The sequence below is a fragment of the Jaculus jaculus genome, chromosome 2 (genome assembly GCF_020740685.1).
Source record: "Jaculus jaculus isolate mJacJac1 chromosome 2, mJacJac1.mat.Y.cur, whole genome shotgun sequence".
Classification (NCBI taxonomy): domain Eukaryota; kingdom Metazoa; phylum Chordata; class Mammalia; order Rodentia; family Dipodidae; genus Jaculus; species Jaculus jaculus.
The window spans coordinates 3,931,602-3,953,335 of NC_059103.1; the positions used below are offsets into that span (position 1 = coordinate 3,931,602).

The window sequence follows — 21,734 nt, forward strand, 5'->3', positions numbered from 1 at the left end:
TAAAGAAAAATGAAGTTATGAAATTTGCAGAAAAATGGATGGACCTGGAAAGGATTATACTAAGTCAGGTAACCCAGGCCCAGAAAGCCAAGCGCCACATGTTCTCTCTCATATGTGGATCCTAGCTACAGATGACTGGGCTTCTGTGTGAGAATGAAAATACTTAGTAGCAGAGGCCAGTAAGTTGAAAAGGAGACATAAAGGGTGGAGAAAGGAAGGGAGGAGGATACTTAATAGGTTGATATTGTATATATGTAATTACAATGATTGTAATGGGGAGGTAATATGATGGAGAATGGAATTTCAAATGGGAAAGTGTGGGGGTGGGGAGGGAGGGAATTACCATGGGATATATTTTATAATCATGGAAAATGTTAATAAAAATTAAAAAAAAAAAAAAAAAAAACAGAACTCAGGGCTAGAGAGATGGCTTAGTGGTTAAAGTGCTTGTCTATGAAGCCTAAGGAGCCACGTTCAGCTCCTCAGTACCCACATAAGCCAGACGCACAAGGCTGAACGTGTGCAAAATCTAGAGTTCAAATGTAGTTGCCAGAGGCCCTGACATGCCAATTTTCTCTATCTCACAAATAAATTTAAAAATTTATTTAAAAAAACTCAAAAGATTTGCATTAGAATACTAGCACATTCTTCTTCTTCTTTGGTTTTCCAGGTAGGGTCTCACTCTAGCTCAGGCTGACCTGAAATTCCCTGTGTAGTCTCAGGGTGGCCTCAAACTCATGGTGTTCCTCCTGCCTCTGCCTCCCGAGTGCTGGGACTAAAGGCGTGCAGACATTCTGAAATGCTGTTTTCCTCTTCTACTCTTTAAGACCATGTCCCAACAAAGCACTTTCCTCCCCTAACAGGATGAAGACTGCAAAACTCGGCCAGTATACTTGCCTTTGTGTCATCCTGGCTGGTGAGCAAGCTGCTGCTAGGATTCATAATTCGGTCTTCTCTCTTTGGATAATCTGGGTTTTCCAAAAGAAAATTACAAAGTCTGCAAAAACAAAAATATCCCCTACATGATATTAGTTTCCTACTGCTTCCAAACCCTCCCCATTAAGCCTGCCAGGGTGATGCCAGAGACAGCTGCAAATTGAGACACTCACTGGTCAAATCCACAACACTTTCAGTTATTAAAAATTGATTATAACTGACTCCAAAATACCACCTATAATCCCTTACAATCCAGTCAGGAAGGTGACACACGCCTATAATCCCAGAAATCAGGAAGCAGACACTGGAAGACTATTACATATTCAAGGCCAGCCTGGGCTACAGGCAAGTTCCAGGCTAGTGAGGGCTACATAGTGAGACCCTGTCTCAAAAATAAAAAAAAAACAATGCCAGGCATGGTGCACACCTTTAATCCCAGCACTCAAGAGGCAGAGACAGGAGGATCACTGTGAGTTGGAGGCCACCCTGAGACTACATATTGAATTCCAGGTCAGCCTGGGCTGGAGTGAAACCCTACCTCGAAAAAAACAAAAAGAAAAAGAAATAGATATCAAAAGCCAATGCCAAGGGGCTGGAAAGATGGTTAAGCACTTCCTATGAAGCCTAAGGACCCTGGTTTGAGTCTTGATTCCCCAGGACCCAAGTAAGCCAAATGCACAAGGGGGCACATGCATCTGGAGTTCCTTTGCAGTGGCTGGAGGTCCTGTTGCGCCCATTCTCTGTCTGCCTCTTTCTCTCTCTGTCGCTCTCAAATTAATTAATTAATTAATTTAAAAAAAAACAAAACACCAATACCAGGTTTGGTGGCGCATGCCTTTAATCTCAGCACTTGGAAGGCTGAAGCAGAACCAATATCCTAACTCAAAAAAAAAAACACAAAAATTAAATTAAATTAAAAAACCAAAGCAAATCTTTAAGTTTGTAGTTATTGGGAGAAAAAAAAAAGAGCAACTAGTGAAAAAGAAAAAATTGTTCAGCCGAATGCCAAATAACCTAGGTGGTAGCTATGTTTGCTCATTGTACAATCTCAACTACTGTTACATGGGTACTGAGAAATTGAACCTGGGTCATTAGGCTTTGCAGCCAAGTGCCTCAACCACTGAGCTACCTCTTCAGTCCTCAACTATTAAAAATTTGAATTTTATTTAACTGTTTTTTTTCTTTTTTTATGAGAGAGCAATAAAGAAAGAGAACTGATATGCCAGGGCCTTACTGACTATAAACAGACAAGTGTGCCACTTGTGTGCATACGTCACCCCGTGCATCTGGCTTATGTGGATTCTGTGGAATTGAACCTGGGTCCTTAGGCTTCACAGACAAGTGCCTTAAGCAATAAGACATCTCTCCATCCAGTCCTAGCTTTTTTTTTTTTTTTTTTTTGAGGCAGGGTCTCATTCTAACCCAGGCTATCCTGGAACCCACTCCAGGTTGTCCTCAAACTTATAGTGACTTTCCTATCTCTTCCTCCCAAGTGCTGGGAGTAAAGATACACACCACCATGAATCCGCTAAAATTCTGAATTTTAAACAGACCATTGGACCAGTAGCTTGTGTCCATCAGCTCATTCAACTTTAGCACCTGTTACATCCCCAGTACCTTTTCCATAATTACCACCTTCACCATGAAGCTCTATGAGTTTTCCCCGTTCAAATTTGGGCTTCTTAAACATTTTTACTTTTCTAACAAAGACATCATGAACAAGAAAATATGTGGAATGCTTCACAAATTTATGTGTCATCCTTGCATAGGTGCCATGCGAATCTTCTGTGCACTGCTGCAATTTTAGTATTTGTGCTGCAATCTCAACCCTTTAATGATCAAAAATGTTGAGAGAAAAAAACATGAGATTAAGAAAATTAATGTGGACTGAAAGGATGGCTCAGTGGGGAAGGATGCTTGCTGCACAAACACAAGGACCTGAGTTTATGAACAGTCAGGTATGGCCACATACCTGTAACCCCAGGGCTGAGGAGGGCAGAGATATGAGGACTGCTGGGGGCTCCCTGGTCAGCCAGTCTAACCAAAAAATGAGGTTGCAGATCACTGAAAGACTGTCTCAGGGAAATAAGGAAGGAGAAAAAAAAAAGAGAGAGTGAGAGAGAGAGAACGAGAACACCCAACATTTTCCTCTGGCCTCTGTAAACATGTGCATGGTCCATCCATGCACATTCACAAATACACATGCATACAGTGCACACGCATATCAAACAAAAAAATTCACAGAAAGCCAGGTGTGGTGGCACACACCTTTAATCCCAGCACTCGGGAGGCAGAGGCAGGAGGATCGCTGAGTCCAAGGCCAGCCTGAGACTACATAGTGAATTCTAGCCTGAGTTAGAGTGAAACCCTACCTCAAAAAAAAAAAACAAAAACAAAAACCACACCAACAAAACAAACAAAAAACAAAAAACTACAGAGGACAGCAGGCATGGTGGTACAGGTTTTTAATCCCAGCACTCAGGAGGCAGAGGAGGATTGCTGTGAGTTCCAGACGCCCCTGAGACTCCGCAGTGAATTCCAGGTCAGCCTGGTCTACAGCAAGACCCACCCTCCAAAAAAAAAAAAAAAAAAAAAAAAAAAAAAAAAAAAAAGCTGAAGAGGAGAGCTGTAGAGATGGCTTAGCGGTTAAGGCACTTGCCTGCAAAGCCTAAGGACCAATGTTCAATGCCCCAGTACCCACATGAGCAAGATGCACAAGGTGGTGCATGCATGTGTAGTTTGTTTGCAATGGCTGAATGCTCTGGTGTTGCCCATTCTGTCTCTTTCTCTAATGAAATAAATAAATTTTAAAAAATGTTTAAAAAGCTAAAGAGGAACAGGGATAGAGATGGTTCAGCAGTTAAGGCACTTGCCTGCTAGGCCTAATGACCCATGTTTGATTCTGCAGATCCCATGAAAGCCAGATGCACAAAGCGACGTGTATGTGCACTGGGTGGAAGGAGCACCTAGGGTTTGATTGCAGTGGCTGGAGGCCCTGGCATGCCAATTCTCTCTCTCACATTAAAAAAAAAAGGGGGGGGGGGCTCAAAAGGAAATATGGGTGTGGGGGCACATACCTTTAATCCTAGCACTTGGAAGTCAGAGGTAGGGGGATTACATGAATTGGGGGCCACCTGAAACTGCATAGTAAAGCCCAGCTCAGTCTGGGCTAGAGTGAGACCCTACCTGAAAACAAAACAAAAAAACCAACAAACCAACAAGCCAAACATAAACAACAATAAAAAAAAGGCTGAAGGGTTGACTTAGAGGGTTAAACTGCATGCCTGCAAAGACGAAGGGCCCAGGCTGGATTCCCCAGAATCCATGTAAATTTAATGCACTACCTCTTTTGCATAATTCCTAGAAAATTTGATTAATTTCAAAAATATTCTTTATATAAACATGAAGACAAAGAGTGCAGGTTGAGACATAACCTAACCTGGCCTTGGACTTGCAATCCTAATATTTTAACCTCTTGAGTGCTGGGATTACAGGATTGTATCACAATGTCTGTCATATTTTTTTATTTTGTATTCTTCAAGGTACATTTATTATTTGTTAAAATAATATACTTCACTTTTTTGTGTGTGTGTGTGTGAGGTTAAGTTCTCCCTCTAGTCCAGGTTGACCTGGAATTCACAACGTATTCTCAGGGTGGCCTTGAATTCACGGTGGTCATCCTACCTCTGCCTCCCAAGTGCTGGGATTTAAAGGCATGTGTCAACATGTACAACCCAGACTTCACATTTTTAATTAATAAAAACTACAACAATACTTACATGTTATCTTTTTGCTATAATTGTAGGTAAGAAAATATCCTTTAAAACCCTGACCAAGGGACTAGAAAGATGGCTTAGTGATTAAGGCACATGCCTCTGAAGCCTATGGATCCAGGTTTGATTCTCCAAGTCCCATGTAAGCCAGATGCACATGGTAGCACATGCATCTGGAGTTTGTTTGCAGGGGCTAGAGGCCCTAGCATGCCCATTCTCTTTCTCCCTCTCTCTGTCTCTAAATAAAAATAAAATAAAATAAAAATCCACCAAGAGTCAGTGCGGTGGTGGACGCCTTTAATCCCAGCACTTGAGAAGCAGATGTAGGAGGAGGGCCATGAGTTCAAGGACACCCTGAGATGACATAGTGAATTCCAGGTCACCCTGGACTAGAACGAAACCTTACCTCCAAAAAAACCTTGACCAAGATATAAGTGTATTGATGCTCAGAAACAACAAAGCTTCCTAACTCCATAACCATCAGGATTCTTTGAGATCCAGAAACAGTCTGCAAATGACTAACTTTAGATTAGTATCAATGAAAAGAACTGGTGCTATGTTAAATGGAACCAGTCAGAAAGGTATTAATGCTATGATCCCACTGACATGAAAACCTTGGAGTAATCAAATGTCTTGAGACAGAAAAAATGGTGGGTTTCAGAAGGTGGGAGAGAGGAGGGAATGAGGAGTTAAGTGTAGATACAGGGTCTCAGTTTGGGAAAATGACATAAGATTTCTGAAGATGAATGGCTGGAAGGGCTACAAATTCATATGAGTAAGCTTAACGCCATTCAACTACATACGTAAAAATGGGACTGGAGAGATGGGTTGGTAGTTAAGGCATTTGCCTGCAAAGCTAAAGGATCCAGTTTCAACTTTCCGGGACCCACATAAGCCAGATGCACAAGGGGGCACATGCATCTGGAGTTCATTTGCAGTGGTTGGAGGCCCTGGCATGCCCACTCTCTCTCTGCCTCTTTCACTCTCTCAAATAAGTAAATAAAATATATTTTCTTTAAAAAAAAAAAAAAAGAAGATCAAAAAAGGGCTGGAGAAGCCGGGTGTGGTGGTGCACGCCTTTAATCCCAGCACTCGAGAGGCAGAGGTAGGAGGATCTCTGAGAGTTCGAGGCCACCCTGAGACTACATAGTAAATTCCAGGTCAGCCTGAGCCAGAGTGAGACCCTACCTCGAAAAACCAAAAAAAAAAAAAAAAAAAAAGGGGGGGGGGCTGGAGAGATGGCTTAGCAGTGAAGCACTTGCTTATGAGGCCTAAGGACCCTGGTTCAAAGCTCGACTGCCCAGTACCCATGTAATAAGCCAGACGCAAAAGGTGGCTCATGCATTTGGAGTTCATTTGCAATGGCTGGAGGCCCTGGTGAGCCCATCCTGTCTCTGCCTCTTTCTCCATCTGTCACTCTCAAATAAATAAAAATAAACCAAAAAAAATTTTTTTAAATGATCAGACTGGGGTGGGGGCTAGAGAGATGGGTTTGATTCCCCAGTACCCATAAAAGGCCAGGTGCACAAAGTAGCTCATGCATCTGGAGTTTGTTTGCAGTGGCAAGAAGTCCTGGTGCACCCATTCTGTCCACCCCAACTTGGAAAAAAAAATATTTTTCAAAATTGATAACTACTAATGTCGCATATGTTCTACCACCAAAAAATGAGGAAGCAGGGTGTTATACTTACACATTCAAATCATAATAATTTTTCAAGTGAATTATCTCCTCAACATATCCATTTGCTACATCTGGAAATCTTGCTTCCTAGAAAAGAATAAAAACTTTATTTATGTTTACTTTGCTGGAATGGTTAAAAATGACAATAAAAACTGGATGGTTCAATGGATAATGCACTTCTCATGCAAGCACAAAGACCAACGTTTGGCTCCCTAGCATCCACATAAATTCCAGGTGGCAAAGCAGCCTGCCTGTAAATCCCAGTACTCAAGAGGCAGAGATCACTGAGACAAGCTGGCTAACTAGACCAGCCAGATCAGGAAGCTGTGGTTCAAGTAAGAGGCCTTCTCAGTAAATAGAAATCAAAGATGACACCTGTTGTCAATTCTGGCCTCCATACACTTGCACTACACACACACGGTAGGTAATAATTTTTTTTTTTAAATCAAATGGCAAGAAGTACATAAATTACTAAGGATTAGAAAAGGGCTATAAAATGTATGGCTTAGATTCAGCCTTTCACGTCCTGATTCACACAGGACACAAAAGATGAGGCCTAGAAGGTCCAAGAGAACCTCTGCTTCTCTTGCATTCCCGTTCTCCACTCTGCTAGCAAGCACTAAGCATACTCTGCCCAGGACACAAGGCAGTGAAGTAACAAAACCCAAGCCTAGGGGGTCAAGTGAAGAACTGGGGAACTAAGGTTAAGTGATGGAATAGGGGCTGGAGAGATTGCACAGTGGTTAAGGTGCTTACCTGCAAAACCTAACAACATGGCCCCAGTTCCCCAGGACCCATGTAAAGCCAGATACGCAGTATCACAAGTATCTGGAGTTCTTTGCAGTGCCAGAAGCCCTGGTGGACATTCTCTCTTTCCCTGTCTCTCTTCTATCACTCTCGGCTTACAAATAAAATAGAGATCAGATGTGGTGGTGCACGCCTTTAATCCCAGTACTTGGGAGGCACAAGTAGGAGGCTTGCTATGAGTCTGAGGTCAGCCTGGCTTAGAATGAGACCCTGAACCCACCCACCCCCAAAAAGAAAGAAAGAGACAGAGATTGAGAAAGAGAAGGGAAAGCAAGCAGCAATGGGCTATGGACAGCCTGCTTTGCCTGTTACAGGAGTACTCAGCAGAATTGTTTGCTATATAGCCACAGGCTCCTCAGATTGAACTATAACCTGCACACTAGACATAGAATGTAATTGTCATGGGCTGAAGACATGGTTTAGCAGTTAAGGCACCTTTTTTTCTTTTTTTTTGGTTTTTCAAGGTAAGGTCTCACTCTGGCCCAGGCTGACCTGGAATTAACTATGTAGTCTCAGGGTGGCCTCGAATTCACAGCAATCCTCCTAACTCTGCCTCCCCGAGTGCTAGGATTAAAGGCGTGCACCACCACGCCCAGCCGGCACTTGTTTGCAAAGCAAAAGGATAAAGATTCACTTCCCTAGTACCCATGTAAGCCAAATGCACAAAGTGTCACATACATTTGGAGTTTGTTTGCAGTGGCTAGAGGACCTGGCACACCCATTCTATCTGCCTCTTTCTTTGATCCTCTCTCTCTTTTTCAAATAAATAAATAAAAATAAAATATTTTGGGCTGCAGAAATGGCTTAGCAGTTAAGCACTTGCCTGTGAGGCCTAATGACCCCGGTTCGAGGCTCGGTTCCCCAGGTCCCAAGTAAGCCAGATGCACAAGGTGGCACATGCATCTGGAGTTTGTTTGAAGTGGCTGGAGGCCCTGGTGAGCACATTCTCTCTCTGCCTCTTTCTCTCTCTGTCACTTTCAAATAAATAAAAAGAATAAACAAAAAAATAAATAAAATAAAGTATTTTGCCAGGCATGACGGTGCACACCTTTAATCCCAGCACTTGAGATGCAGAGGTAGGAGGACTGTTGTGAGTTCAAGGTCACCCAGAGACTACATAGTAAATTCCAGGTCCACTGAATGTGTATTGAACGCGTACATTGCTCAGTTGAAGTTTAGAATTTGCCTGTAAATTGTTCCATTGAGTCCAGTAGAATACTTGCTTAGCAAACAAACTCAACACCTAGGATTACTTCTGCAATTGGATTGGGGTACAAGAGCTACACCTGGCACCTTAAACTCATCCTGAAACTGCCACATCAAAGAACACTGCAGATAAGTAGAAAACCCAAGCATCAAACTCAACTCAGGATGCCAAAGTCGCTATATTATAAGAAACAGAAAGAATCAAGACAATACAGTCCCATCAAAAATTATAAATCCGCAGGGCGTGGTGGCGCAAGCCTTTAATCCCAGCACTCTGGAGGCAGATACAGGAGGATCACCGTGAGTTCAAGGCCACCCTGAGACTCCCTAGTGAAATCCAGGTCAGCCTGGGCTAGAGTGAGACCTTACCTTGAAAAGCCAACCCCCCCCCCAAAAAATTATAAATCCATCAGAAATGATCACCAATGAGACTGTTTTAGATGAAGTGCCCGACAAAGATTTCAAACCAAATGATTGTATCTACACTCCAAGAAATCAAAGAAAAAATGAAAGGCATCAAAGAAAAAAACAAAGGAATTAAGAAAACAAACTCTTGGAAACCAGCTTAATGAATGAAATAAGGAGAACATCACAAAACATGAGTAAGGAAATAGAAATACTGAAGAAAAACCAGGCTGAAATTCTAGCTCTGAAGAACACAGTCAGTCAAATAAAAAACTCTGAGGATGGGCTGGAGAGATAGCTTAGCAGTTAAGCACTTGCCTGTGAAGCCTAAGGACCCCAGTATGAGGCTCAATTCCCCAGGACCCACATAAACCACATGTAAAAGGTGGCACATGTATCTGGAGTTCGTTTGCAGTGGCTGGAGGCCCTAGCGCCCATTCTCTCTATATATGCCTCTTTCTCTCTCTCTGTGGCTCTCAAAAAGAAAAAGAAAGAAAAAAAAAAAAACTCTGTGGAAGATGGGCGTGGTGGCACATGCCTTTAATCCCAGCATCAGGAAGCAGAGGTAGGAGGATCACTGGGAGGCAGAGGTAGGAAGATCACCATAAGTTCGAGACCACTCTGGGACTACATAGTGAATTCCTGGTCAGCCTGAGCTAGAGTGAAACCGTACCTTGAAAGGACAAATTAATAATAACAATAATAATAAAATAAAAAACTCTGTGGAAAGTCTCACCAGTAGAATGGATCAAGGAGAGAACAAAATATCCAAGACCAGGTGGCAGATCTAATACAGTCCAACAAAGAGAAAGACAAGCTAATAGGAAAGTATGAATGAGAATTTCAAGAAATCTGGGACACTATGAAAAGATCAAACATAAGAATCCAGGGAATAGTAGAAGAAGAATTTCAATCCAGAGGCTTAGTAGGCATTTTCAACAAAATCACAGAAGAAAACTTCCCCCAAATTGGTTAAGAGATGCCAAGGCAGATACAGGAAGCCTCTAGAACACCAAACAGACAAAACCTGGAAAGAACCATTCCTTGCCATGTTATAATTAAACTACTAAACATACAAACCAAAGAAAATATATTGAAAGCAGTTAGAGAGAAAAAGCACAAAAGCAAGCCCATCAGAGTAACACCAAATTACTCAACACAAACTTTAAAAGACAGAAGGAGAAGGAATGATGTATTCCAAGTGCTGAAAGGTAACAACTGTCAACCAAGATTACTTTATCCTGCAAAGCTATCTATCCAAATTGATGGAGAAATAAAGGAGATTCCACGACAAAAACAGGCTAAAGGAATTTATGACAACTAAACCAGCTCAGCAGAAAAATACTTGAAGGAATCCTTTAAGCTGAAGACAAAGCAAAACACACACAGGAGGAAAACGGGAAAAAAATACACCACACTCAATAGTTAAAACAAGCGATTAAAGGGAAAACAGGAAGCACTACAAAATAAGAGCAGAGAGAATAAATACATACCTTTCAATAATAACTCTTAATATCAATGGCCTCAATGCCTCAATCAAAAGACACAGGCTTGCAGACTAGAGTAAGTCAGGATCCTTCAATTTGTTGCCTCCAAGAAACTCACCTTTCTACAAAGAATGGACACTATCTTAGGTGAAAGGTTGGAAAAAGGTGTTTCAAGCAAATGTGCCTAGAAAATAAGCAGAGGTTGCTATACTAATATCTGACAAGGTAGACTTCAGTCCAACATTAGTTAGGAAAGATAAGAAAGGTCACTTTAGGGCTGGAGAGATGGCTTAGCGGTTAAGTGCTTGCCTGTGAAGCCTAAGGACCCTGGTTCAAGGCTCGGTTCCCCAGGTCCCACGTTAGCCAGATGCACAAGGGGGCGCACGCGTCTGGAGTTCGTTTGCAGAGGCTGGAAGCCCTGGGGCGCCCATTCTATCTCTCTCCCTCTATCTGTCTTTCTCTCTGTGTCTGTCACTCTCAAATAAATAAATAAAAAATGAACAAAAAAAAGAAAGGTCACTTTAGATTGATTAAAGGCCCACTCCAATAGAAGGACGTTACAATCCTAAACGTATATGCATCTAACATGGGGGCTCCCAACTTCATCATACAAATGCTATTCGAACTAAGGTCACAGATAACACCAAACACAGTTGTAGTGGGTGACTTCAACACCCACTCTCATCAACTGACAGGTCATCCTGACAAAAAAATAAACAGAGAGACATCTGGATTAAATGATGTCATGGAACAAATGGACCTAACAGATATCTACAGAACATTCCATCCAAATGCTGCAGAATATACATTTTTCTCAGCAGCACATAGAACATTCTCTAAAATAGACCATATATTAATTAGGACACAAAGCAAATCTCAACAAATGCAGGAAAACTGAAATAATTCCTTGTACTCTATCTGACCTCAATGGGATTAAACTGCAAATCAACAAGAAAAACTACAGAAATTCATGGAGACTAAACAGAACACTATTAAATGATGAATGGGTCATTGAAGAAATCAAAAAGGAAAACAATAAATTCATAAAATCAAATGATGAGAACACAACATACCAAAACCCTTGGGACACAATGAAGGCAGTCCTAAGAGGGAAATTTAGAGCTCTAAGGGCCTAAATTAAGAAATTAAGAGAGCTCACAAGTAAACAATTTAATGCTCCACCTTAAAGCCTTGGAAAAGGAAGAACAAGGACAAACAAAGCAAAAACCAGTAGACAGGAAGAAATAATAAAGATTAGGGGATAAATTAATGAAATAGAAACCATTAAAAAAAATCCAAAGAATCAGTGAAACAAAGAGTTGGTTTGTTGAAAGGATAAATAATATTGATAAACCCTTAGCAAATCTGACCAGAAAAGAGACAAGATAAAAATGAAATTAGAAATGAAAAGGCACCATTACAACAGATAACAAAGAAATTCAGAAAATCTTAAGGACATACTTAAGTAAATGCATCTAAGGTTGAAAATCTAAAAGAAATGGATGCTTTCCTTGTTTCATATATATGACCTACCAAAATTAAATCAAGATGTGATTAAGCCATTTAAACAGACCTACAACAAGTTCAGAGATCCAAGCAGTTAAAAAGTCTCCCAACTAAAAAAAGTCCAGGCCCAGATGGATTTACTGGTGAATTTTACCAGACCTTCATGGCACTAACCCCACTGCTTCTCAAACTTAAGTCTGGGCCAGAATGAGACCCTACCTCGAGGGGGAGAAAGAAAAAAAAGCCGGGTGTGGTGGTGCACACCTTTAATCCCAGCACTCGGGAGGCAGAGGTAGGAGGATTGCCATGAGTTTGAGGCCACTCTGAGACTCCATGGTGAATTCCAGGTCAGCCTGGGCCAGAATGAGACCCTACCTAGAAAAACCAAAAACCAAAAACAAAACAAAAAAAACAACAAAAAAAACAGAAGGAAGGAATTCTACTGAACTCCTTCTATGAAGCCAGCATCACCCAGATATCAAAACCAGAAAAAGACAGAACAAAAAAAATTTCAGACCAATCTTCCTCATGAACATAGATGGAAAAATTCTGAACAAAATACTGATAAACAGAATACAAGAATATATCAGAAGGATTATTCACCCCAACCAAGTTAGCTTAATCCCAGGGTTGCAGGGATGGTTCAACATACACAAATCGATAAATATAGTACATCATATAAATGGTCAGAAGGACAAAAATCACATGATCATCTCAATAGATGCAGAAAAGGCATCTGACAAAATCCAACATCCCTTCATGTTAAAAGTATTGCAAGCCAGGCATGGTGGTGCATACCTTTAATCCCACTTGGGAGGCAGAGGTAGGAAGATCACCGTGAGTTCAAGGCTACTCTGAGACTACATAGTGAATTCCAGGTCAGCCTGAGCTACAAGTGAGACCCTACCTTGTAAAACCAAAAAAATTAAAAAGTACAAAATAAAAATAAAAAGTCTTAGAGATGGGGAATAGAAGGAACATATCTCAACATAATAAAAGCTATTTATGACAAACCTACAGCCAACATAATACTATATGGGGAAAAACCTGAAGCTTTTTCACTACATTCAGGAACAAGAAGACAAGGGTGTCCACTGCCCTGGCTTTTATTTAATATAGTACTGGAAGTCTTAGCTATAGCAATAAGGCAAGAGACAATCATAAAAGGGCTACATATTGAAAAGGAAGAGATCAATTTATCATTATTTGATGATATGATACTATACATAAAGGCCTAAAGACTCTACCAGCATAACTGTTACAGCTGATAAACACTTTTAGCAACATAGAAGGATACAAAATAAACACACAGAAATCAGTAGCGTTCCTATACACTAACAAATATGCAGAGGATGTAATTAGGGAATCTCTCCCATTTAGAGCCCAAACGATTTTGAGCAACAAAAATAAGGCTGGTGGTATCACCATACCCAATTTAAAGCTATATTACAAAGTCATAGTAACAAAAACAACATGGTATTTGCACAAAGACAGACATATAGATCAGTGGAACAGAATAAAGGACCCAGATGTTAATTCAGGCAGCTATAGCCATCTGACTTTTGACAAAAATGCCAAAAATATTCATTGGAGAAAAGAAAGCCTCTTCAACAAGTGGTGCTGGGAAAACTGAGTATCTCTATATAGATGGATGAAAATAGATCCTGTCTTTCTCCATATACAAGAATCAAGTCCAAGTGGAACAGGGACCATAATATCAGACCTAAAACTCTAAAACTGCTAGAGGAAAAGGTAGGGAAAACCCATCAACATATTGGCATAGGTAATGACTTTCTGAATATAACCCCAATTGCTCAGAAAATAAAATCACTAATCAACCACTGGGATCTCATAAAATTACAAAGCTTTTTTTAAAAAAATACTTTCATTTTTATTTGACAGAGAAAAAGGGAGGAAGGGAGGGAGAGGGGGAGGGAGGGAGGGAGGATGGGCACTCCAGGGCTTCCAGCCACTGCAAATAATCTCCAGATGTGTGCACCCCCTTGTGCATCTGACAAACGTGGGTCCTGGGAAATAGACCTAGGTCCTTTGGCTTTGCAGGCAAACATCTTAACCATAAAGCCATCCCTCTATCACACGATGATGACATCAAGTTAAAAGAGAGACTAATGGACAGAGGGAGGGGATATGAAGGACAGCAGAGTTATGAAGGGGAAAGTGGGGGAGGGGAGGGAAACATCATGGTTTGTTGTCTGTAAGTATAGAAGTTGTCAATAAAAAATATATTAAAAAAAAATAATCCGGGCATGGTGATGCACACCTTTAATCCCAGCACTTGGGGAGGCAGAGGTAGAAGAACCACTGTGAATTCAAGGCCACCCTGAGACTACATAGTGAATTCCAGGTCTACCTGAGCTACAGCGAGACCCTACCTTGGGAAAAAAGAAAAGTAAACAAAAAACGTTGCAATTAATAGAAGACCAATATGGATACACTAATAATTATAATAAAAAGAAAACTATTAACTGCCCCTAAAATAAAATAAATATACACAGCAACAGGGGCTACAGGTGACATACTAGACGTCCCAGATCTATGAAACCCAGTATATCTGCTTTGGTGTGAACTCAAGGCCTTTGACAAAACTGAAAGGTTTGCAGCAATGCCAACAACAAGTAGCACAGGAACACCCACAGTGTTTCCTGCAAGCATAACTTGGTTTCTTTTCATTTGTTCTATACAGTTAGGAAGATGAAGTATATACACAATATTGTTTTACTGCAATGAAAGAGGACTCAGTACATCTACAGTTATTTAAATCATTATAAAAATATAAAACTTACAGTTTCTTTGACTAACAGTGCAATGAGTTCTTGATCTACCTCAGCAGTTTCTTGACCCCAAAGGTTTTCCAAATTGTCCTCCTGAGATCCTGGGAGGGGGAAGGCTGGCCCTGGTTCTTCATCGATTGCTAACTGCTGGTCTTCAAGTTCTCCTAGAGGATGAGCTGGCTGAGGAGAAGCAGGGCCTGGAAGCCCCTCCTGCTGGGGTTCTGTCCTTGGAAAAGCTGGCTCTGGAAATTCATGCCGAAAGAAAAAGGGGCCCATTTCTGATTCAGAATGCCGCTCTTGAGGGACAACCTGGTTTGTTCTCTCCAGAGGTTGTTGGTTGAGTGCCCGGAAGTATGGATGATCAAGCCAGTATTCTTCCTCAATTACCTGGTCTACTGAGGCAACTGGTTCTTGAATATTTGACAAGACCTCTGCCTCTGAGTCTTCAGATAATTGGTTCTGAGTTTCCAAAGCATCACTTTCTGGGAAAAGAAGGCTGCTGTCTCCCAATATAATGACTTTCTGCTCAGATCTGGAATTGACAATGTCATCTGCTATCTGGTTATGACTTGGCCCAGGTTTGGGCTCTCTCTCTGTTTGGCCGCTTGGCTTAGCAAATTCAGAGAGTCCAGGAGGTTCAAGATCCAGAAATTCACCGTACTCATCCTCAGAATCATCCTGTGCCCCAGAACCAAACAACGAGTTGTTACACAAGGAAAAATATCTGTGTATATCTGCTTCATAGTCTGCTCTAGACTTTTTAGGCCTTTCTTCTCGCAATCTGTTCAGATTCTGCCACTGGGCAGCTGGTTTGATGAGATTGGGTCGGGATGTCTGAGGTCTATGTGTCTAAGAAAAAAATCAAATTTTAATAATTCACTTTCCTATGTCTATGCCTCTTTAGGTATTTATACAGTGATAAGATAGGAAAAAAAAAACAAAATCAAAATATCTTCCATCTTAGCAAATTCATTCTTCACACTTATTATTGAAATTTATTCACACAATAGGTATCTGTAAGAATCAAAGGCACCACTCATAGTCTGAAGTTTGAATTATAATTTAACCTGAACCCACTAAAACTTAACTGCATGGGAAAAGAAATAAAGAATGCTACTCTGCAGATGAAAAGAAAATGCTAAAGAAACATAAACTAGAAAATTAGGTAAGTAGTTAGAAGCAAATAAGCTCTAATATAGTCTTGCAGTCTGGTGACTACAAGTAACAATGATGTATCTATCATCCATTTCAAAAGGCTAGAAAGAGCCGGGCATGGTGGCACACACCTTTAATCCCAGCACTTAGGAGGATCACAGTGAGTTCAAGGCCACCCTGAAACTGCATAGAATCCCAGGTCAGCCTGGGCTAGAGTGAGACCCTACCTTGAAAAACAAAAAACAAAACAAAACAAAAGCTAGAAAGGGTCTGGATATATGGTGCTTGCCTGTGAAGCCTAAGGACCCATTTTCGATTCTCCAGATAGCATGTAAGCCAGACACACAAGGTGACACATGTGTAAGGTCACACGTGCACACAAGGTGGCACACACGTCTGGAGTTCGATTACAGTGGCTAGAGGCCCTGGAGCACCAATTCACTCTTTCTTGTTCTCATGGGGGAAAAAAAAAGCTAGAAAGAACTTTTATAATTTTTCACCACAAACAAATGATAAAAGGTTTGGGGAGATAAATATTTAGCTTATGAAATAACCTATATTCAATACAGGAACCTATTTTACAAAGAAAGTGTGCCTATATTCAATACAGGAACCTATTTTGTGGTGGTATATACCTATATTCCTAGCAATTGAGAGGTATAGGCAAGAGAATCAGGAATTCAAAGGTCACCATCTACTGCATACTGAGTTCAAGGCAGGCAGCCTTTTTGAGACCCCTTACTCAGAAAAGAGGACAGCCGGGTGTGGTGGTTAATATATTTTAAATCCCCCTCAGGAGGCAGAGGTAGGAGGATAGCTTTGAGTTCGAGGACAGCCTCAGACTACATAGTGAATTCTAGGTCAGCCTGGGCCAGAGCAAGGTCTTAACTTAAAAAAAAAAAAAAATGCTGGAGAGATAGTTCAGCAAGTAAGGAGCTTGCCTACAAAACCTAAAAACCTCCATTCAAGTCCCTAGTACCCACATAAGGCCAGATGTACAAAGTGGTACAAGTGGTACAAACATTTGGAGTTCATTTGCTGTGACTGGAGGCCCCGGCACACCCATTCTCATTCTCTCTCTCCTTGCAAATAAATAAAATATTAAAAAGAAAAGGACAGGAATGGTGGCACACACCTTTGATCCCAGCACTTGGGGGAGGCAGAGGTAGGTGGATCACTATGAGCTCGAGGCCACCCTGAGACTACACAGTAAATTCCAGTTCAGACTGAGCGAGAGAGCAAGACCTTACCTGGAAGAAAAAGAAAAAGGAAAAGAAAAAAATAATCATAAGAAAAAGAGAAAAGGAAAATGACTTGGCTGTGAATATAAAAGAAGGCTCGACTACATGGATAAACAAAACTTGCCCCTGTTTAGTAAGAGGCAATGTTGTATGAAATATGTTACCTACATAGCACGATTTTAGTTTATAGTGTAAAATTAAAAGGCAACACAAGCTAATGGATTTGTAGTCGATAGGAGCAAAGGTGCGTAAGGTAATTCTACACATATGGCTTCTCAAGTGAAGATGACATGAGGCAGAAGCAGAGGGGATGTTCTAGGAATGACTGAAAAGCACACAGGGAGAATATCCTCAGCTATTCCACAAGGCCCAGAGAAAGGTCCTACCACTGACTTGCCATAGTGTCTACTCATGGGAAGTCTGGAAAACTCACCTCTGCCAGGATGACATCATCATCCAGATCATCTTCATGTTGCTGAGTGGCTGGGGTGACTAGCATTGGTATTCCTTCCTCATCAGAGGAGTCAGATATGGTGATGGGCCCATCTCTGAGACCTATCCAGTCTACAGGGAGGCAGAAAACATGGTCACTGCGAGACCAGCACAATAACATTCAGTTCTGTCATTAGCTTTAGCACAAAGAGGACTAAGCTTCAGCCAAGTTTATGGCTATTAGCATGTTAACTTACCTCCTCAAAGTGACACCTGGACTCAATTAGTAAGACTCATGTTTCCATGCTGAATTTTGTCAGTAATATATTGGGAATTTCTAGATAAAATGCCCAAGAGTATCAACTTTTTGTAAGTTAGATGCTAAGCTAAAATATGTTTGTTTGTTTTGGTTTAGTTATTTTTGTTTTTGTTATTTTCAAGGTAGGGTCTCACTCTAGGCCAGGCTAATCTGGAACTCACACTGTAATCCCATGCTGGCCTCAAAATCATAGTGATTGTCCTACTTCCTGAGTGCTGGGATTATAGGTGTGTGCCACCATGTCCTGCACAAGTTTTTTTGTTTTGTTTTGTTTTGTTTTTTTAAGAGAGAGAGAGAGAATTGGCGCACCATGGCTGTGGCCACTGCAATCAAACTCCAGATGCTTGCACTACCTAGTGGGCATGCAGTACCTTGCACTTGTCTCATCTTTGTGCATCTGGCATATGTGGGATCTGGAGAGTCAAACATGGGTTCTTGGGCTTTGCAGGCAAGCCCCTCAACTGCTAAATCATCTCTCCAGCTTGTTTTTCTTTTTTAACGTAAGGTCTCATTCTAGTCCAGCTGACCTGGAATTTATTATGTAGTCTCAGAGTAACCTCAAACTCATGGCAATCCTCCTACTTCTGCATCTCAGGTACTGGGATTAAAGGTATGTACCACCATGTCCAGCAAGTTTTTTTTTTTAATTATTATTAATTATTTGCCGTGTATTAATTATTTGCTGTGTATCTTTGCATCTGGTGTTACATGAGTACTGGGATACTGAACCTGCACTGGTAAACTTTGAAAGCCAGCACCTATAACCACTGAACCATCTCCTAAGCCTCTGTTTGTGGTTTGTGGGACAAGGTCTTATTCAGTAGCTCTGGCTTGCCAGGCTTTTATTTCCTGCCTTTACAAAGCTTTATGTTCACCAGGGACAAACAGCCTGCTAGAGTCCTCTTAGGTCTGTCTTGCACATTGGAAAGCATGGGCATGGCAACAATCTTTCATAGCACCAAGAACAAAGAGCACTTTATTTAGGAATTTTTTTGGTCCTGCCTATCCCCTCCCCCTCCATTAAATTCTGGCTTGTGTGCTTCCTTCGGCAGCACGTATACTAAATTCTGGCTCATCTCCTGGGCCTGGGCTGTCACTTGCCCTAGGCTGACCTGGAATTCACTATGTAGTCTCAGGGTAGACTTGAACTCATGGCGATCCTCCTACTTCTGCCTCCCAAGTGCTGGGATTAAAGGCGTGCACCACCATGCCCTGGCAGATTTTTGTGTTATTTTTGTTTTTTAGAGGCAGGGTCTCACTTTGTAGAGTAGGCTGGTCTTTAACTCACTATTCAAGCTGGCCTTGAATTTTCAGTGATCTTCCTGCCTTAACCTTCAATATGCTAGGATTGAAGGCCTGAACCATCACACTCAGATATTTTAATGCCACTGGCATATAATTCCCACTCCCTCCTCCACTGTAGTATAAATAAAACCAACCTCTTCCAGCACTAGTTTTCCTAGCCTGCCCAGCTACTCAGGTAAAACTTGCCCACCATATAAAATATGTGCCTGTAGGCCAGGAATGAAATGGCAGCAGCCTCAGAGGAGAATTCCACCAATTTCCACTCTTCTTATCCACTATACAACAAATTTTCTTGAATAAATGGTTGTAATTACTTAAGTCTTTGGTCTCACTCACAAAGGTACAAAGTAAAAAAAGCTCTACCTGTAGTATACCAGGCATAGGGCTCAAGTGAAAAAAGGGGATAACCTCTAGAAACAGACTAATGGGTAATCACTTGGTTGCCTGTATGTTTTAGACTGCACATACAAGAAACAGTACATTGCTCTCAGAAGAAATAACCCAAGAAAAACACACCTAACTTTAGAGGATCCAGTGGAAATAGTAGTTGATTTGAAGTTCAATGGATGGCACAATTTACTCCAACACATCACACATTTTAAACACTTAAGGTTCCAATTACCTTTGAAAACTAAACTTGGGCTTAGAGGTTAAGACACTTGCCTGCAAAGCCTAAGGACCCAACTTTAATTCTCCAGAACCCACATAAGCTAGGTGCTGGAGGTAGCGCATGCATCTGGGATTTGTTTGCAGTAGCTGGAGGCCCTGGTGTGCCTCTTTTTCCTTTAAATAAATATATTTTTTAAAAAACCCTACAGTTTAAAAAAATTATGTATATTATTTTATTTGAGAGAGACAGATAAAGAAAGAGAAACTGGGCACACCAGGGCCTCAAAGCCTTGCAAATGAACTCCAGACGCATGTACTACCTTGTACAACTAGCTTACCTGAGTCCTGGGGAATGGAACCTGGGACCTTTAGCTTTGCAGGCAAGCACTTAACTGCTAAACCATGTTTCCAGTCCTTAAGCTGCCTTTGACCTCAACACTTGGGTGACAGGGGAAGGATGATCACCATGAGTTTAAGGGCAGCCTGGGACTAAAGAGTGAGTTCCAGGTCAGCCTGTGCTAGAGCAAGATCCTATCTTGAAAAAAAAAAAAAAGAATAAAACACACTTAAAACATTAAAATACAACAGAGCAAGGTCTACCCAATATAGGGTATAACTCCACATATTACCACAAAAGGCCATATTCATATGACCACCACAAGGGTGGGAGACATTTCTAGCACCTGAGTGGCCTTGTGCTTTCCTATCTCCTGCCTTCCCCAAAGGGTGGGCTTCTAACTCCATAGATTAGTTTTATTAATTTGGGTTGTTTTTGAGTATACATTCTTCTGTGCCTGGCTTTCTTGCAAGTCACATTTAAGAAACAACCATACTGCATGTTATATTTCCCTCTGCTGTTTATGGAATCCGTTACATGAATGTCAGAAATTATTCATCCTTTTTTTGTTGTTTATTTTATTTATTTGAGAGTGACAGAGAGAGAGAGAAAGAGGCAGATAGAGAGAATGGGCGTGCCAGGGCCTCCAGCCACTGCAAATGAACTCCAGACGCATGCGCCCCCTTGTGCATCTGGCTAACGTGGATCCTGGGGAATGGAGCCTCGAACTGGGGTCCTTAGGCTTCACAGGCAAGCGCATAACAACTAAGCCATCTCTCCAGCCCTCATCCTTCTCTTGATGGACATCAGAGTTGGTGCTAATGTAGGCTACTGTGGATAGCACAGTTATGTACATAACTCTGGTGCATTCATTTCAGATGGAAACATTCCAGGAGTAAAATTACTGAGTCATAGGGTAAGCATATGTTCAATCCTAATAGACAAATGGTATTGCTGATTAGCTACAGCAGAGAAGACATGGTTTGCAAGGTTTCAATACTGACGATTTTGACCTTTACATTTGCTAAGCACTGCCTTGGATTGTTAAATTTCTCAGCTTTTCTTATCATACATTTTAAGCCTCAAGTTTTCTTCAAAACATGGAAATTTTGCAAGAATATTTCCTAATTTCCATCATGATGGATTGTTCTAAAGTTTATTGCTGGGGCTAGAGGGATGGCTTAGGAGATAAAGTACTTGCTTGCAAAACCAAAGGACAAAGGTTCAATTTCTCAGGACCTACGTAGGCCAGATGCACAAGATGGAATCTGGAGTTTGTTTGCAGCAGCTATGAGGCCCTGGAGCACCTATTCTCTCTCTCTCTACCTCTTTCTCTTTGTCAAACAAATAAAAAATAAAGTCAGCCAGGCGTGGTGGTGCATACCTTTAGTCCCTGCACTCAGGAGGCAGAGGTGGAAGGATCATTGTAAGTTCAAGGCCAGCCTGAGACTACCCAGTGAATTCCAGGTCAGGTTAGGCTACAGTAAGACCCTACCTCAAAAAAAAAAAAAAAAAAAAAGTCTATTGCTATATTCCACACATAAGGAAGCTCCAATATTTCTATAATTTGTCTATATCTTAATTTCAATATGCTAGAGAGTATGTATGAGTTCAATTTGCTGAAATTTAAAACTTCTTTTATTTGGCTCAGAATATGGTTGTGGTCTGGGAAGATTACTCAGTCTGCAAGTGTTAAGCCCTAACTTCAGATCCCCAGCACTCATGTAAAAGCCAGACATGGCA

At 41.2% G+C, this 21,734-nt stretch overlaps 1 protein-coding gene and 1 non-coding gene across 9 annotated transcripts in view; both read right to left on the reverse strand.

Moving 5' to 3' along the window:
* Positions 1–21,734, reverse strand: part of Rnf216 (ring finger protein 216) — a 152,438-nt gene that overhangs the window by 104,828 nt on the left and 25,876 nt on the right. For 6 of the 8 annotated variants that reach the window (XM_004671303.3, XM_045143296.1, XM_045143302.1 and 3 more), the window contains 4 exons: positions 17,423–17,553; positions 14,606–15,442; positions 6,401–6,477; positions 898–997 (listed from right to left, as the gene is read on the reverse strand). In XM_004671303.3, coding sequence (XP_004671360.2) covers positions 898–997; positions 6,401–6,477; positions 14,606–15,442; positions 17,423–17,553 — 1,145 coding nt within the window. The remainder of the gene's footprint in view (positions 1–897; positions 998–6,400; positions 6,478–14,605; positions 15,443–17,422; positions 17,554–21,734) is intronic. The other 2 variants (XM_004671304.3, XM_045143301.1) reach the window with 1 other exon arrangement.
* On the reverse strand, positions 2,661–2,766 carry LOC123459057. Its single transcript, XR_006635986.1, has one exon. It is a non-coding gene; the product is annotated as a U6 spliceosomal RNA (small nuclear RNA).